At 42.8% G+C, this 17,970-nt stretch overlaps 1 protein-coding gene across 20 annotated transcripts in view; it reads right to left on the bottom strand.

Moving 5' to 3' along the window:
• macf1a (microtubule actin crosslinking factor 1a) overlaps nucleotides 1-17,970 on the bottom strand; it is a 117,346-nt gene that overhangs the window by 13,440 nt on the left and 85,936 nt on the right. For 14 of the 20 annotated variants that reach the window (XM_034891999.1, XM_034891984.1, XM_034891992.1 and 11 more), the window contains 30 exons: nucleotides 16,326-16,492; nucleotides 15,165-15,324; nucleotides 13,900-14,226; nucleotides 13,416-13,500; nucleotides 12,497-12,723; nucleotides 11,300-11,506; nucleotides 10,957-11,184; nucleotides 10,591-10,809; nucleotides 10,300-10,503; nucleotides 9,528-9,536; nucleotides 8,268-8,493; nucleotides 7,199-7,425; nucleotides 6,949-7,071; nucleotides 6,715-6,816; nucleotides 6,448-6,549; nucleotides 5,917-6,090; nucleotides 5,504-5,659; nucleotides 4,979-5,176; nucleotides 4,510-4,638; nucleotides 3,968-4,150; nucleotides 3,698-3,853; nucleotides 3,333-3,539; nucleotides 2,681-2,800; nucleotides 2,393-2,562; nucleotides 2,118-2,277; nucleotides 1,658-1,852; nucleotides 1,132-1,404; nucleotides 690-878; nucleotides 436-547; nucleotides 139-296 (listed from right to left, as the gene is read on the bottom strand). In XM_034891999.1, the coding sequence (XP_034747890.1) occupies nucleotides 139-296; nucleotides 436-547; nucleotides 690-878; nucleotides 1,132-1,404; nucleotides 1,658-1,852; nucleotides 2,118-2,277; nucleotides 2,393-2,562; nucleotides 2,681-2,800; nucleotides 3,333-3,539; nucleotides 3,698-3,853; nucleotides 3,968-4,150; nucleotides 4,510-4,638; nucleotides 4,979-5,176; nucleotides 5,504-5,659; nucleotides 5,917-6,090; nucleotides 6,448-6,549; nucleotides 6,715-6,816; nucleotides 6,949-7,071; nucleotides 7,199-7,425; nucleotides 8,268-8,493; nucleotides 9,528-9,536; nucleotides 10,300-10,503; nucleotides 10,591-10,809; nucleotides 10,957-11,184; nucleotides 11,300-11,506; nucleotides 12,497-12,723; nucleotides 13,416-13,500; nucleotides 13,900-14,226; nucleotides 15,165-15,324; nucleotides 16,326-16,492 (5,193 nt within the window). Of the gene's footprint in view, nucleotides 1-138; nucleotides 297-435; nucleotides 548-689; nucleotides 879-1,131; nucleotides 1,405-1,657; nucleotides 1,853-2,117; nucleotides 2,278-2,392; nucleotides 2,563-2,680; nucleotides 2,801-3,332; nucleotides 3,540-3,697; nucleotides 3,854-3,967; nucleotides 4,151-4,509; nucleotides 4,639-4,978; nucleotides 5,177-5,503; nucleotides 5,660-5,916; nucleotides 6,091-6,447; nucleotides 6,550-6,714; nucleotides 6,817-6,948; nucleotides 7,072-7,198; nucleotides 7,426-8,267; nucleotides 8,494-9,527; nucleotides 9,537-9,570; nucleotides 9,885-10,299; nucleotides 10,504-10,590; nucleotides 10,810-10,956; nucleotides 11,185-11,299; nucleotides 11,507-12,496; nucleotides 12,724-13,415; nucleotides 13,501-13,899; nucleotides 14,227-15,164; nucleotides 15,325-16,325; nucleotides 16,493-17,970 lie in introns of those variants that run through there. The other 6 variants (XM_034891997.1, XM_034891998.1, XM_034891996.1 and 3 more) reach the window with 5 other exon arrangements.

The following is a 17,970-nucleotide window of genomic DNA, read 5'->3' as shown; positions in this document are numbered from 1 at the left end:
TTGAGGCAGTTCTGAAGGCAAAAGGGGGTCCAACCCGTTACTAGCATGGGGTACCTAATAAAGTGGCCGGTGATTGTAATTACAATAGGTACATATTTTAATGTAGGCCTATTCCCGAAGTTTTGACAAGAAATATACCTCCTCCAGTCTGTCCAGACCATCATTGAGTTTGCGCTGGCGGTCTAGAGCCAGCAGCCAAACTTGCTGCCACCTGGCACAGAGCTGGTTGAGCCGTGGGTTTCCTCCGGAGAGTTGCATGGCTGCGTGCTGCTGCTGCTGCTGTGGCTGGTGTTTGCCTGCGGAGGAAGCAGAAAGTTAACAAGTCTTCTCGGTTATGTTTGACAAACCTTCTGTAGTGAATGCACTCAAGCTATCGTCAAAAAGATTAGGAGATGATAATATTTGTGCATCAAAAGGTAAACACAGGTGACTTACGAGCGCCTCTCCTCTCAGCCAGGCTGCTGGGAGGCTCAGCTGGTTTTCTTTTGTAGGTCTTCGTCACTTTGTCAACATCTGGCTGCTTCCTCGTCATCTCCTCCATAAATATCTGAGAACAACAAACGCTAGCAGTGAGTAAGCAAGCAAAGTTGGACAACACAACTGTTAATGGACAGCACAAACACAGGCAGCTATAAGGGATACATTAAAGACCTAAAACCCCAAACATGTGATGTGCCAGGGAAGCCCACCTGGTGTTCTGTGATGAGTGTTTTGAGTTGAGGGATGTCCTGTGGAAGCGGCTCTGTGTCTTTCTGGACCAATGTGGTCTCAGCAAACTGTAGCCATGACAACAGCTCCTCCAGCAGGTTGGCGTTGTTGAGCACCTCGGTCAGCGCCGTCTCCAGCCGCTGCTCGTGCTGTTTGGCCCACGTCAGCACCTGTAGAGCAAAGGGTGCTCCTTAATATAAAGAATTTCCATCTTGTTTTCATCATGTTATTCGCACATGTCCCTAGTTAAAATATGTCCCTAAGTAAATAAAGGTTAAGAGGAGGTCAATAAAATTGAGGTCTTCCAAAATCTCAAACCCTAAAAGAAAACCTTTAAAGAACAATAGTTAACCTAAGATGTTTTATGTCTGGGAGACAAAAATGGGACAACAGGAAACCTAAGCCCCGCCCTCCCCTCCTTACCTCCTCGAAGCGTGCCCTGATGATGGTTATCCAGTGTTTGATGGTGGTGATGGAGTCCGGGTGACAAACAGTCAGGATGCTCTCTCCCATGCCAGCAGCCTTGTTGACATCCGTCCTCTTGTCCTCCACGGTGCCCATGAAGTCACGATGTGTGTGCAGCAGCGCCTGCAGAGTCTCTGCCTCTTCGGGAAGGACGCCACGGAAACGAAGCGTCTGCTCCGCCTCAGAGAGCCACTCCAGGAGCATCTGTATCGCCGTACGAAACTCCTCCGCCTGATGGTAGAAAATGTAATTGGATAGAAGACAGGGAGAGATCTTTATTAGTGTCATGTGCATTTTTGACAAGCAGGAAATAAAACATTAAATCAATTCTATTTTATTTATAGTTTGAAATCATAACAGCAGTTATCTCAGGACATTTGCAGACAGAGTAGGTCTAGACCCTGCTTTAAAAGAGACACAACAACTCCCCCAAGAACAAGGATGAGCAATCAATTTGAATCAGCAGTGACGCTTCTTCTCTGACCTGTTTGAGGGCCTCCTGGAGGCGGGTTTGCTTTGTGACAGACAGAGCACACACTGTATCCCAGCGGTTGCTGAGCTCCTGAAGCTGAACTTTGACCCACGCGGTGTCATCGCGGCCGGTATCCATTAGGTCCCGAGCTGAGCGCTTCAGAGCCTGAACACTGCTGGTTCTCTTACCCAGCTCTTTTTGGAAAGCCTGCAGGTTTAGACATGAGTACAGTCAGACTTAGAACATTCTGTGATATTATCGTCCTCTCATACTGTACATATTTATTTTCTGAATGTCTTCTCAAACTCATCCCTTTTTTGTTCTTTGAGGGGAATTAGATTGATTTGTATATGATTGTGTGAAATTTTTGTCTTTTATTTTATGTTTTTCCTTTCTTTCCTCTTTGAAAGTAGGTTAACTGTTCAAGATAGAGAAATAAACTAAACTAAGGAGTACAGTTCAGTTTACTCACCTTATGTGAGTCCATGAGGTTGGACACCAGATCCAGATCTCCATTGACAGGCTGGTCTTCAGCCAGCTGGGGCTCTACCCGGTACAACCAGTCCACCAGGGCCTGCAGAGCCTCTGCAAACTGGCCTGAGAACAGCAGAGCCTCCTCCAGTTTGTGTTGTCTGGATGGAGAAGAAAAGACAAGCAGCTGTTATTTATATCCCATACAAACATACCCGTCTGTAATTAATAGTTTGGGGAAAGCCAGTTTCATTTCCCCCCAATTCTCCTCTTTACCTCTCCACGCTCTTTCCACAGACGGTGTCCCACTTGTCGCGGACCTCTCCCACCAGGTGGTCTAGTTTCTGGGTGTCTGCAGGCAGCTGAGCCTTGTCCCTCATGGCCCGCCCAGACCTCACTGTAGTGTCGTAAACCGGTTGCTTCGACCCCAACGCTTTCTGGAACTCCTGGAGAGGCGAGAATGGAAAGGAAATAAAGCTATTTTTTTAGATGAGAAAACAACTTAATCAAATATTTTTAGAAATTTAGAAATACAGTGCGTGCACTACAATTGCATTGCAGTACCTTGTGTTTGGCCAGTTGTACTTTGATCTTGTCCGGCTCGTTGGAGATCTCCAGCTCTGAGTCTAGTCTTTTCTCTGCTTCTTCTAGCCAGTCTGTCAGCTTCCTCCATGCCTCATGGAACTGAAGAAAGAGAGTTTCAGATTGATATTCCACTACATCAGTGTTTGGCAAACTTTTCTCCAGACTTTCAACCTCCAGCTAAATACCTCCTACTCTTAGTTTTCATCTTATTTTTGGTCCAGCCTACTCCCCAATGTCACTTTGCAAACCCCAGTTTGGGTACCAATGCACTACGTACATATTCCCTAGCTGAAAGAAGCCAATATTGATTGAGCTCTTTGCTAAACAATAAAATCAGATATTCTGATAATTTCTGGATTTATGATCATTCAAGTTGCAAGAAGTTACCTTAAAAGTATCAAATTTCACCAAGAACGACTAACAATGAGTTTAATTGCAGAAGCAGTATAACTTTACATTTCACAATTGCTACCAACCAATAGCAGAGACATGAAAGTCTTAAGTTATATTGTCCATGCAGACATTACATTTATTGTAAATCTCAACTAGTTTTAATGTTGGCAGTGCGGTCACAGTGTGCCCTTGGTCCTCATCAGCATTTCATCCCCCTTTAGTATAACCACTTCAGTACCTGTTTGGCACGTTTTCGGGCCTCATCAAGGTGTCGGCCTCGGTCCAGTGACCTCTGGACCAGTTTGTCCCAGCGGGCCTGGACGCTGAGCAGCAGGTTTTTGATAAGAACAACGTCCTGCTTCAGGCTGGCAAAGCGAAGCTGAGAGCCGGCCTTCTCCAGAGCCAGGACCTGCTCTCTGTGGGTGTTCACCTCATTCACAAATACCTGGGCAGATAGACAAGAAAAGTCAAAAATGTAACATCTTAAAAGGTATAGTAAGTAATATTAATGTTGGCAGATGAGTTCAGATATACACAGTCTTTGCAAAGCATCGCTTACCGCACAACTAACTATGTTTCTAATAACTGGAGTATGTTCAGTACCTTGTGCTCATCAATCTGGAAGAGGACAGTGTCCAGCATGAGGCTGGGGGGCTGGGCCATGTTCAGGGTCTGCTCAGCCTGGGTCAGCCAGTTGATGGTGTCCTGCAGGGAGGTCTGGAAACCTGTTGCCAAGGCAACGGCCTCATCCAACTTTGCCTGGAAAAATTAGTTTAAAGTTAAAAACACACCAATAAATCATTGAAAGCCCAAGAGAAAATATAAGTCACTAGGATGGCACAACCAAACATTCTCCTCATGTCAGAGTCTTACCCTGCGGTCTTCCATCTTGGTGTTGAAGCTGGCCCACTTGTTTTGCAGCATTGCCAGGTTCTGCTGGGTCTGGGTGGTACCGGGTCCTGCTTCCTCTCCTCCTCGAGCCAGCAGCATGGACTCCCCTTGATCCAGCAGGCGGTGGTACTGTTCTCCTCGCTGAGTCAGCTGGCTCTGAAGCTCCTGCAGATAGAGACCCCACAAATGTGAATCGATACTCTGGCTAAAAGGTGAGTGACTTGTTGCGTCTCACTGGTTGGTTGAGAACAATGGAACCTATTAAAAGATTCATTGTTGGCATATACCAAATGTCTCTCTGTGTGAATAGAAGTGCATGTGTAAGCTAATACTCTGAGCATCTGCTCCTTGCATCTAACCCTGATTAAATGTGGGATTTTCAAACTTTTTTTCTTGCAAGTTTAATACCAAATGAAGCAGACATGCAAAAGAGACATACATGGCGAAGGTTTACACCTGTATAAAGTTTATGTGTACTGTGGATGATCCTCTGAGCATAGAGATGTAATGTGATTCTCTGTTACCATGTGTTGCTGTAGCTGCTCTCTGGCTGTTTCAGGGAGACCTCCTGTCGGCTTGGCGGCAGACAGCTGGCTCTCCGTCCTTCTCAGCCACTGGAGGAACTCCTCCAACTCGCCATGGAAACCTTCAGCCTACACAGAAACAGGTGGGAGTGAGGGAGAAGCAGATATAAATTAATTATTTTAACTGCTTATTAGGATACCATGAAAATATTGCCAGCAAAACTGCTATTAATAATTCACTACAACTGTTGCTGTTAATACTGCTTTAAATCATAATCCCATTGTATTGGTGTAGCAATACTTCCACCACTACTGCAGCCATGCATACAATATTAAAGCAAAAACTCTCAGTATGACACCTATAAAGTGTTCCAGTTTCCTTTCCTTAAAACAAAGACAGAGTTGCCAGTGTGATTCCACAGGACTAAGACCTACTGAGCAGGAGTCTATCTTTCTAACTCCACTGTACCTGCTGCAGGGCGGCCTCCAATAGCTTCTGCCGCTCCTGGCTCTTGAGCAGGAGGCTCTCCCAGCCCTGGTTGAGCTGATCCAGCTGATCCCTCAGGTGGCTGGCCTCGTCGCCAGGAGATGACTCCAGCAGCTCAGCGCCCGCACCGTTCACATTCTCCACAGTTGCATGATGGGATAAGACATCATTACGCAAAACCTGGGTCAGAGATGAGGGAGAGAGACATTTTTTAATCAGAATTAGATTGGAATGATAAGATGTGAAAAGTAATACATGCAAGAGCTAAACAGACAATTTGGGATGTTAAAATACCATAAGAGGCCAAGATTTATTGTTTGTGACTCTCCAAAGAGAAGAAAAGAAACCACATTAGGGCTTCAGGACATTAATGGGTTTCAGAAGCACAAAGAATCACTGGCCAACAATGTGAAAGTAAATTCAGTTAAAGATTCAAACTCTTTTAACAGCTTTGTTTACAATGTCAGCCAAACTAAAAAGAAGAAGTCACAATAAACGAAGACGTACATGGTGTTTAGCCAGCTCGATTTCAATGGCCTTGGGGTCAGAGCTGACTGGTCGCTGTGTGTCCAGAGTGGTGTGTGTGTGGTTCAGCCAGGCCTGCAGCTCAGACAGGGCATGCTGGAACTGACCCAGGGCCAGCAGGGCAGCCTCAAGCTTGTGCTGTGGTGAAAGAAAAACAGAGGTTTGAGCCTAAAAATAGGAATGCAAATATTTGGACTTTAATGAAAAGCAGCTGTCAAATTCATGCAATCTTCCAAAGACCAACATCGTCAACTCCCATGGGAAACAGAGGGGTGAAAGCAGGAGGTCAGCTACAGAATATTGTCTCCCTGTGGCAGTTTTTGTTTCTGTGTGTTACTCAGTGATGTAGATTCTAACTCTTTAGCCACACTGTTGCCATTTATTTGCTTTATTACCTGTCTGTGGGTGATTTTATCCCCCAAGTTTTCCCAGAGGTGTCGGAGCTCAGTCAGTGGCTCCTGGATCATGTCCCTGTCAGTCTGGTCTGACACCTTCTTTAACAGCAGCTCCCCCTGGTGGCACAGCTTCTCCATGTCAATCTGCTGCTGGTAAACCTCCACCTTGTACTGCTGCTCAGGGTGAATGGAGGGACGAGAGGAGAGAAGAGTAGTGCTTTGTTAGTTCTTGATACATATCTGACCCTAGGTTATCTAAAAATTAAAATAAAACAATTTGAAAAATCTGAGCATTTAGCATCAACTTTATATGGCTTTGTAACATATTACAGCAAATCCAACAATATAAACTTTCCACCAAAGAGAATTATCATTGACCCTGAGGTATTTCACTACTTAAGTTACTAACAAAAAGGGTACAGATCATAAAAGAGATCATGTAAAAACTGATTTTGTGTGTAAAATGTGTTCATGAATGAGTAACTTGTTCAAAATTAAGGAGTAAAAAGATTAGATTAGCTTCTCGCCAACCTTGAGCTCTTCAATCTGCTGTTTGACAGTTCCCAGATCAGTTCCCACAGTCGACATGTCACACAGCTTGATCACTGCGTTGTCCAGGTAGTCAAACATAGACTGGAAATGAAACAGAAAAAATAGTTCACATCAACAGCATCACAGTTACTTCATATTACCATGAAATGTTTTGATTTGAAGTTGGTGCCAAGACAAAACTAAAACACTAGCTCACTTAGGTATGATTTGGCCCAGTTAACTATAGACTAACTATGATGCACAAACCTGCAGTGCGTCCTGATACTGCACAGACGCGGTCATGGCTTCCTCCAGTCTCTCCATCCTCTCTCTCCACGTGCGGTTCAGACCCTCCCAGGCAGCATTCATCTGGGAGGAAGACAGAGGAATTATGTTAGTGGGTCAACATGTAGTACAGCTCTACATATCAAACAAAACATGTTTATCTTTCCAGAAGCAAATATTGGCTTTTATCACAAGAACACGGTATTGATTTATCACCTCATCAATGGTCTTCTTGACTTCAGGTTTCTCGGTTTCTCCACAGGCAAAGATAAGGTCAGCTCCGAGAGTCCTGACAAACTCCAGCTCCTCCCTCAGACCATCAGTCTCTGCCTTAATGGCCTGGTGGAAGGATAGAGAGACATTGTATGGAGAACAGACATTTCTGCCAGAATCTCGTCTAATAGCTCCTCTGTTTCTCTGCCTACTGTTTATCACCATGGACTCCCTCATTTATGGTCCAACATACCTCAGCAGCCTCAATCTGTTGTTTGATGAGTGAGGGGTCCACGCCAGGGTCCTCCAGCTCTTTCACAATATCTTGGGAGTCTCGGAGTGTGCTCAGTAGCGCCGCCACGTCGGCCCAGAACTTCCCGGCCAGGTCCAAGACGTCGTTCAGTTTCCCCTCCCTCTCCTCAGCCCGCTGCCGGATCTCATCCCACAGAGAGCGCAGGCGCAGGAGGCGGGTACGAACAGCTGGAGGGGAGAGCAGTCAGAGTTTACACAGGCTGGTAGAGAGAAGTTGGAGGCATCTCACTGGGCATACTGCAAAAGTGAACTTCTTGGTCAATCTTTGTGTAATATAAAGATGTAATAATGTTCTCTTTGTTTGAATTTTGCCTAGTGTCCAGAACTGGTCAGTCCAGTCTCCCTCTTGGCCCACTCCCACTATTGCTGCACACTGAGGCCTTTCATTTTCATGAAGCGTGAAAGGTTGGAGGATATGAGAGCACAAAGTTATTTGTAGGGCAATATAACAAAGTTGTGTGTGTGTGTGTGTGTGTGTGTGTGTTTTGTGTTGGAAGAATTATGCAGAGCTTTACTGCTGAATCTGTTTTATTTCAGGATTTGACAAAGTCTTGTCGCTGGCTTTGTGCCAGCCAAACAGTGTCTTACTTTTATAACAGAAGCCTGTTACGTGTGCCTCTCTGTTGTGACCCACTCCAATTTCTGATGACTGTTTTGTCTGATTGTGTAATGTTTTGATCCAGGTATAGCCAGTGTTTTCAATTTGAAATGAAAAAGCAACTATCATAGGCACACTCTGAATGTGAACAAGAGTTTGCTGCACTGTTTAGTTATTTTGTTGTTTAGTTGATAGCCATTTCCCCCTTTAACTGCTGGCACGTGTACAGCAGCTCAGCAGTACAAAAACTGTGAATCTAAAAAATGAGTAAAATAAGAAAAGCATACTATTTTTAGTTTAATAACTAAGAATATTCATGTTTGTGTAAAGCCCCTCTTTAACACATGGATGGTTTGTCATTTTGAGTGTCATTCGTCTGTTATTCCCTGTCAGACACATCTCCACCACTCACCCTGAGCAGCAGGATCGTCGTGAGCAGCTCGTCCAATGAGCTCCTCTCCTCGGGCGCAGAGGGCGGAGAAGCTTGGCAGCAGTTTGTCCAGCTCAAGCCCTTGGGCTCGGTGCTCTGCCAGCTGCTCCCTGATCTTCTCCACCTCCGCGGCCACCGGAGGAGGCTGCCGCAGCCGCTGGACCGCCCCCTCCAGGGTCTCCAACAAGGGGTCCATCTTGTCGTGAAACTGTAGACGGAAAGAGTTGGAAGAAAGTATTATGAGCAGAAGGAGGAGGAGAAGAGAGTGGATTGAGGGGGCCGGGTTAGGGGTTTTGATAGCTGGGTGACATTTTGAAAGTGGGAAAATACTGAGATATGTGGGTGGTCAGCCATCTGTGGCAGACTGCATTCACTTTTTTAAAATGCGTTTTACATCAGATTTCAACAAGGGGTGTATAACAGCCGTACAGTTCTTATACAGAACTAAATATCTCAGTGTTGCACCTTTAGCATGTCATCCAGGTTGTATAACAAAGTTGGTCTTGATCTACCACACAAGAGGGAACCCCTAAGCACAAAGTTCAGTCCAGAGACATTATGGACTAGAGAGCAAAGAAGGTACAATTTCTAGTGAGTTGATGGGCTTTTTAAGGCATCTGAGGGGAAATTGCTTGATCTATACATCACACAACAAATCACATATAGCCACAAGGGAGAGATTTTTTTGATATACAAAAGGACATTCATGAATGATTTCAATGACGTAAATCTAGCCTAGTCTGAGACCAAAACAATCATTACTGGAAAGCATGTCTCAGTTTGAGACCAGGCATGATTCAAGTCTACAAACCTACACATTTCCTAACAGATTTAAATCAGGTTTATTGTCACTCAGGGGTTGGCAGACACATAGTTTGGACCATTATGTAGATCATTAATTTATTATTATTATGAGTTATTTGATAACTTATTTGTACATTTTTTTGATGTTTTGTTTATTTTCAATATGTCTGAAATTAATTTCTTCATTCATTGGAAATCTTGATCTGCAGTTTTATCGTTTCTAATCAGTAACAAGGTTGTAAGTAAAAGACAATCTTGTTAGCATTTGATATAAACTGACTGAATAAATTATTTAACATAATTGAATTCATCTGGCAAGATTAGTGCTTGATCAGTGTATACTAATATAAGTATTATTATAGATTCATACTTCAGTCAACCAAAGCATGTGGTGTAACCTCAGCCTGAGTGCCAGTTTGATGTTGTCAGTGGTCTTACCTCTACCAGCTGCAGTGAGCAGTGACGATGGAGTAATTGATGGTGGGGGGGCAACACACACAGCACATCCATAATGAACAAGGAATGGGATGACGCAGGGTTGCAAATGTGAGGGGTGGACATGATGAGGGAGATTAGGGTTAAGTGTAAAAGATGAGGGAGGAGAGACAAGGAGGCGGGTGGTTTAGGATGGAGCGAGGGATGAGGACAGTGTGGAAGTGCAGGTAAGGGGAAGAGGGAGTGATACATGGGTTGATTTGATGGGGGTGGAGGGTGGAGAAACAATACAATGAGTTAAATCAGAGACATGCACACAGTACAAACTGTCAAGCAATATCAACTGCAGCAACACTCAGCCTGTAACACAGGTGATTTAATGATGTGTCACTAGGTAAAGTGCAAAAAGAGAAAGTGAAGTGTCCGTAAAGAAAACTACAACTAAAAAGAGAAAAGTCAAAATGATACATTTTGTCTGAGCAATAGTCTTATTATGATGAAATGTGTGTATTAGCTCTTGATAATAATATACTGTACAAACGTTTTAAAAACTAAAATATAGAAAACACAAGATAAAGAAATAAAAACAGAAAACAGAAAATCTAAATAAAACTTGGCTTTCACTGAACTCATGACTTTGCGCGGTAAATCCTTAATATAATTTAGTTTCAAGCAGCAAACACAGACATAAGCAAACACATAGACGGATGTCATGCTGCTTTGTAATCGTCTAACAAGCTGTAAACAGACCACTTGTTTGTCCTCTGTGACGCACCTGTGAAGACTGGGACACCGCCTCGTCTAGGGTTGTCGCACGACCTTTGACCATCTCTTTGATGGCCAGGTAGCGTCTCTCGGCCTCCAAGTAACGTTGCGTCAACGTTGCCCCCTCCTGGAGGCTGAGCTCAGCCAGCTGGGGTCCAATCTTCAGCAGCTTGTCGATGTGGGGCTTGTGCTCTGCGATAGACTCCCTGATCAACTAGAGAGGCAGTGAAGGATAGAGGGGAGGGGGGTAAATACACATTTACGTTAGAAGAAAGAGAAAATATTTGATATCTTCTCTTACTCTCATCTGGTCCTGTTGGAGTCGAAGCGCGTCGGTGTCGATGGCTGGCGGTGGCAGCTGGGAGATGAGGGTTTCAGTCTCGCCCAACCAGGGCTCCAGTTCCTCGTAGGTCTCCCAGAACCGAGCAACCAAAACCTGGGCCTGCTCCAGGTCTGAGAACCGCTCACTGTGGCTCTGACTCACTGCATCATAACGAGCACTGAGAGAATCTGTCTTCACCTGAAGAAGAAGAAAGTGATGACTAGTCAGTTAAGCATCGTGTCCCTCACTTCCCATTGTCACTCCCTCACTCCCTTTGCTATTATTAATTTACACAAAACGTAAATTTCTCCTGCTCAGTCTCTTCCTCTTAATTCAGTAACTCACTATCAGTGCGTCCTTCTGGGTGTCGCTGCAGGTTTCCAGGATGTCGTCTCTGGTGCTGAGCAGCTGATCCACAGTGTCTTTGTGTCGGATGATATCGATGTTGAAGGCCCTCTGCACTTGCATTTGGGCCACTGTCACATCAGGCTCCAGGCTCAGGGGCCCAAGAGACTTCAATTTACGCTCCGTCTCCCCGACCCAGGCCAGCTCTGCATCCACTGCCTCCTCATACTAAAAGAAGGAGTGAGCATTTAGAAGGTGTAAGTGGCCACAGTAAACTAGACAAATGTAATGGAAAGTTAGCTCTACATTCATCTTTGCACATAGCTGCAACTGCATGCAGTACCTGTTGTGACCTCTGGATGGCAGCTTGTACCAGCTGCACACGCTGAGTGATGGTTTCATCAGACTGGCGGTAGCGCTGGTTTGCATCGGCGACCAGGCGGTCCAGGCCCTCGCGGGCTCGCCACGGGACCAGATCCAGCAGGGCGCTGCCCACCTCGTTCACCGTATCCAACACCAGACGCTTCTCTGCCGACACCTTCTTCAGCTCCTACAAAAGTGAAAGAAGAGTTTAAAAAAGCAAAAGATGCAATCAAGTGGAAACGTATGCTTAAATATGGGTAAATAAAAACTCATATACAAATGTAAAGGTGAAATTAACTTGACTAAATGGCATCCAGTGCATCCCACTGTTGTTTCTGCTGCCGGGGGTTGCGCTACTTGTATGTGTGGTAAACTGAAAGCATTTTAAAGTCTAAACAATTGAACATGTCATTGTAGAATGAAAAGACTAGAAAGAGGGAACAAATTAAATGACAATAATTTGCTCAGTAGCTTTTACAAACTGTTCCAAGAAATCATTGTTACTATGGTAACTCAGCTGTGGGCGGGTTATTATTGGAACGGCTGAAAATGTCATTACTTACAGGAGCTGTCATCAAATCTGTTTATTTTTTTTTCTATTTTAAGAAAAATAAGTAAGTAAGAAAAATAAGTTTGTAAAATGAAAAAGATTATGTCTGTACAATTTTACCAACTTAATTAAATAAACTTACATAACTGCTCCATCAATCATTTTGTAAAGCAGCAGTCACTGAAACAAAACCAAATACTGCAAAAGAGGATGTGCATCTCTGCTTAATAAAAAACAACTCCTCCTATATAACACAAAACCATGAAATGTGTGTGTACAGCGCTACGGATGCATAGATTGATGTCTATTCTTGTCCTGCTGTTCCAAACATTCCTTCAAAACCATGTGACTCACAGACAGAGTTAATGTTATATCAGGAAGCAATGAGTGACATGAAATTGTCTTATACAACATCACATGTAAACACTTAACTACTGTAATTAAACTGCCTGCAAAAAACAACATGTTTAAATAGGGAATTTTATAAAGACAGGAGTGAGCTGCTGCATAGATTCAGGTTTTATGTGTTTTTACAGTGTCCTTCATAAAAAAAAAAAAAAAAAATCTAATTTCTTTTAAGAAAATAGATAAATAAGTAAATAAATGGATATCTTATACTCCATCTACCTTTTGTCTTTCCTGGTAGGCCTGCGTGGCGTCGGGCTCCATATTATTAAGCTCCGCCTCCACACTGTCCAGCCACTGGTTGATGTCGTCGTGGGCGCTGGCAAATCGTGTGGCCAGCTGCAGGGCCTGCTCCAGGGTGCGGAGGGCCTTGCTGCTGCCGGCTGTCATCTCAGCGTAGCGAGACTTGATGCCGTCCAGCTTCTCCTGGATCAGGAGAACTTCCTCACCTGCAGGAGAACACACAGGTCTGATCACACACTGACCTCCATATCCTCATATCCATATCCATAAATAAGTCTGCATCCATATTTTTGAGAATGTTGCACTTGTTTACTGTGGACTCACATAATCCTTGTATGGAAACATACAAATCCACTTTTGGGGTCTTAATCCTTATATTACCTATAATATCTATTACTAATATAATTCACCATTACAAATATGTTCTGCAAAATCTCACAGTACTCTCATGTTGACATTTCTGCATACCTTTCATAGCCACATTTAAGTAAAAAAAGTGTATTCATAGGCCAACAATGTCAGGTCAGTCAGCATGGGTAATATCATGAGAAGGGAGACACAAACCAGATGTTACAGTCTGGTTTACCGCTCATATAAAAAATGTGTGCTTTGGATGTGAATCTAAAACAACTAAAGGACCACAGTGTTTTAGTTACTTTCCAGTGTGATAACTGTGTGTCAATAAACAATTATTAATATACAGATTGCTTTATGGATTTTAGTTACTAACCATTAAAACAAATGGTGAAAGAAGATGACACCAGTCAGACACCTTCCAGCCCAAATTGGAAAATTACCAAGGATTACCTTTTAACTATTGTGTTTAATATCAAAAGTTATGAAACAGAAAAAAATCAAAGTTAGGAAAAGCTAAAGAAAATTAGGAGTCTGAAATTACCTGTGGTCTGTTTTAGCAAAGCCTGCCCATTCTTGATGGCCTGATCCACGGTCTTCTTCCTGCTCACAATCTCTTCATTTAGAGACTGAAGGATGGAAAGAAGACAGGAAACGTTAACCTGTTATGGATAAAACTAATTGTTCTCTTTGGCTCTATTCTTAGGTGTGTCAACAGTGTGCATCCTTTACTTAACTGTTCAATCAAGTTTAAGTAATAAAACTACACCAGTGTTAGTACTAATGATGCAAAAGCTAATATAACAAAGGTACTGAAAGAAATTATGTAAATTCACTAATGATCCAAGTCCCACAGTCTGTGTTCCTGATTCACGTACTGTAAATATAATGTCATACATGGATATTTTATTGGTATATCTTTTTATTTAAGGAGCCTTTATACATTGCCTAATACATTTACTAACTACTTTTATCATGTTTTGGAAGGAATAACTAAGTTGGCATTCCGTGTGTTGATGAAGCCGTACCAGAGTGTGTTTGTGCTGCTCGGCCAGCAGCTGATGCTGGTAGCTCTGGACAGAGACCTGACCCAGCCTCTGAGCCACCTCTGCCAGCCAGTTCAGCACCTCTACCTCCTCCTCCCCAAACAGCTGAGCGTTAGCCAGCGCCTGCTCCAGCATGCCCGCCCGCCTGGAGCACCATTCAGTAAGTTCCGAGTGAACTGACCTGACCGCCCCCACGCGCTCGCTCAACCAATCACGGTCGGCTGCGCAGCTGAGCGGGGTCAGCGATTGGCTTATGGACTCGAGGTGGTCAACCTCGGCTTCACGTGAGGACACGTCCTCTTGAACCGCCTAGAAGGTGTGTGTATGTATTTGTGTTTGTGTGTGTGTGTTTGAGGGGAGGGTGAAGGATAGTGAGAAACAACAGAAAAACAAATGGATAAAAACTCAAAATATGAGCATGCAAATGACAAATCATGAGTCAACAGGAAATCCAAAACATAAATGAATGAATGAGTAGAACAACTTAAAAAACAGACACGACTGAAAAATTAAAAATCAACTTAGCACGACTAAAGCAAGAAATGGACTTGTATGTTTGGGTGCTTTGTGGATTGTACGCCTCATGCTTCCTTTTCCAGCATCTTGAGTTACACTGGATTAGATTAGGTGCAGGAGCATTTTTATCTAGACTGCTGATTGCGTGTGTTTGCCATTATGAATCCTTCTCTATGTAACTTGTCAGTTCAAACAGTGAATAACAATATTTAAAGGTAAGTAAGTAAGACATTGAGTATTTTCCTGAGTGGAACAAGTGTGAATCTATTCAATTGAAAATAAGCCATGTCTGGCCTTTACTTTACCAAGCATGTCAACAATTCTTCCTACCCCTTCAATCTATGATTTTTTTTTATGTGATTATATTTATGTGTGCATTTTTCACCTTTTTGCTTAGAGGACCCAATTAAAAGAAATATTCTCACACAGCCAGGGATTCTGCTCATTGACATACCTAAATATAAACCTTTGTGATAGCAGCACTGAGGACATCTGAATGTTAATGTCTCAAATCAACCCGTCTGATAAATGAAAGAACTGTTTCTCACAATGTTAAAAAAAAATCAATAAATGAATAGTTATTGCATTTTTCACCTTTTTGCTTAGAGGACCCAATAAAAAGAAATATTCTCACACAGGCAGGGATTCTGCTCATTGACATACCTAAATATCAACCTTTGTGACTTTTTCATGAGGTTTGGGTCTGTAGAACAAAGGGGGCCGAACAGTACCTTGTGCTTCACAATCTGCTGGGTGATCTTGGCTGTCTGGGTTCCCATGGGCTCGGCGGAGCTCAGGCGTCTCTCAGTGGCACTCAGCCATTCTCCCAGAGGCTCCACGGCTTCGTGGAACTGAAGAGCCAAAACCTGCAGCTCCTCCAACTGCCTCTGCCTAAAGGAAAGGAGGGGAAGAAGAGATGAGGAGGAGCTTTTTATTGCTATTTTATTGCTTTCACTGAATTTGTTGTTCAACTCAGAGCTGATTTTGTGTCACACAGCTGTCAACTTTTATTACAAAAACAGTTTATGAAACACTCATGGCATTTTTATGATACATTATTAAATTTCAAAAGAATTTTAAACACAGATAAAATGTAATACAAAATGCATTTAAGACAGAGAGAGGGAAGGAGGTTGTTGCTTAGCGGTGAGAAAACAGATCATGTCTGTCTTTTTGCGTGTGTCACCCGAAGCATCAAACAGCGTGCATATAAAGAAATCAGTAGTGTGTGGGTGTGTGGGTGCATACACTTACAGTATTTATGTGGTTAGTGTTCATACTAGACAGTGTAATACATTACAGAGACATCATGCCTACCAGAAAGTTGTCTGGCATGAATGTTTTATGACAATTATATAATTATGACACTACTTAACATGAGATCATCTGGGATATCAACCATCTTCACTGTGCTTTGCGTTTGTGTACACATTCCCCCCTAAAGAGTCATTTCTTTCCCCGGTGAACATAAGAGCTGATGAAATTACTCGCAGATCACAAAAACCAAAAGTAATAATACTATTCAACAGAGCCACACACCGATGAAACGAGAAAACAGAAAATCACCACAAGATAACATGCTGTGGAGGAACACCACCAATTGCTTTCCCAAACCACGTATTTTTGCTTTCTGTGATATTATCAGCATTGACTCTTCGAAGGATCAAATGGAAAGGATTGGATCGAGATATACAAAACTGACATCTCAAGAAAGTCAGGAGTATCTGGAAGAGCCAGGATAATAAGAGAGCAGTATTATATCTTGGTATTGATTGCTACAGGGACACTACGTTTTTTTTCTTCTTACTCCATGGGGAATTTAGAGATCACAGAGCTTATACTCAGATCCTTCCCATCCTAAAGCCCCCCAGTGTACCGTAGAGGAGTCTTACCTGCCGCTGGCTTTGTCCAGCAGGTCTGTCCATCTCTCTGCCAGACACTGAAGCTGGGTCTGGATCTTCTCTCGGTCCTGAGTGTCCGCTGTGGCTGCGATCCTCTCTCCCTCAGCGCTGATCATCTCCACCGTCGCCCGGCGATCATCTAACAATCTCTGGAGCAGCTGGAGGAAGAGAAAGACACACAGTTATTGGTACAAATCGTTTCTAAAAGGGTTCTCTTTACAGCGGCAATTAAGATCGACCTTGGGCCAGTTTTTATCAGCGCTTTCATTTGGGAGGCCAACGTTGTACAGGTTCAATGTTTCCTTATTTATTTTGATTCATTTAAGAATAAAGCGCATTATCTTTTACGGAAAATATATAAAATGCCGGTAATGTATCTGAAACATCTTATTCTTTTTAGAATGTGCCAGATGCATTAAACGCGTTTTATTTATTTTTTGTAAAAGATGAGTGCCTTGGTTCCTGTTGAACTGGTCTATTGGATTTGTTCATGCCCCCTTCCAAAGAGCACCGCCTTTTTCTCACTAATATAAGTTCCTCTCTGCGATGTCTTCTATTTTTCATAAGAATAAAATGCATTGATATAATGAGCTCCTTACGGGGCTCCGGTATTATATGTAACAAAGTTACATTTGAGATTTACAAGAGCCTCATATTTACATTGTTATCTACAGATGAGTGATGTGTCAAAAAAAAAAATCATGAAAATATTTTTAACGTAAACTATGAGTGTGAAAACTTCAGCTTTGTAAAGAGGGCAACTAGTTTTGCACTAGGGCCAGATTTGTCCCTCTGGCGGCTATTTGACTAACACTGCTTTTCAGTATTTCTGTTCTCAAATGTAGTCTACCAAAAAAGTGACAATATATTAGAAACACAGTAAAAACCTACAGCCTAAAAAATGACCATTAAATAAACACCTGCCTACTGAGTGTACATTAAAAGTGTGTTGCTGACACTTGTGACTTTTAGAAGTCAGAAAATGTGTATTCAGGACATAAGTAGTTACTGCAAACGGGTTTAAGGCATGATGAAAATAATCCTTTTCCCACAACAGAATAAGTTTCCCATTTTTACCAAAAATCTATACTTAAACTTTTAAAAACATTACCAACCTTTTCTTTGTTTTAGAGGAAAGCGAATACAAAGCACATGAATTACAAGCTCTTTAAAAATGTGTCAATGTTTCATCAAAAGGACTCAGGTTAGCTGATATCTATTTGCATTATTAAACATTTAATGAGGGTGAGTGTTACTTTACTAAAAGGTAGATACAGTACAAACTTGTATTCACTTAACTAGGGATCCAACTGTTCTAAGATCAGAAAAGAACATACATGAAAGTTACTTCCTTCCTGCTTAGATAGCAGCTCCTCTGTCTGCTTTGAACAAAAAGCTTGCAGTTGAGCCCCTGGAATGCACTTCTTTACGGTTTACGCTCTCTTTCTCAGCCAAACAGTGACACCACTCTTTGTCACGGATGTAAACACGTGATTGATCGCTGGTCGAGACCGCAGCACACTTATGTGCACAAACACAGGAAGTGTATGTCGGATAAACAGGAGAAACTGTGTGTGTGTGTGTGTGTGTGTGTGTGTGTGTGTGTGTGTGTGTGTGTGTGTGTGTGTGTGTGTGT

This window comes from Etheostoma cragini, chromosome 14 (genome assembly GCF_013103735.1).
Source record: "Etheostoma cragini isolate CJK2018 chromosome 14, CSU_Ecrag_1.0, whole genome shotgun sequence".
NCBI classification, from domain to species: domain Eukaryota; kingdom Metazoa; phylum Chordata; class Actinopteri; order Perciformes; family Percidae; genus Etheostoma; species Etheostoma cragini.
The sequence above is the reverse complement of the archived record's forward strand: the minus strand, read 5'-3'. Positions and strand labels throughout refer to the sequence as shown.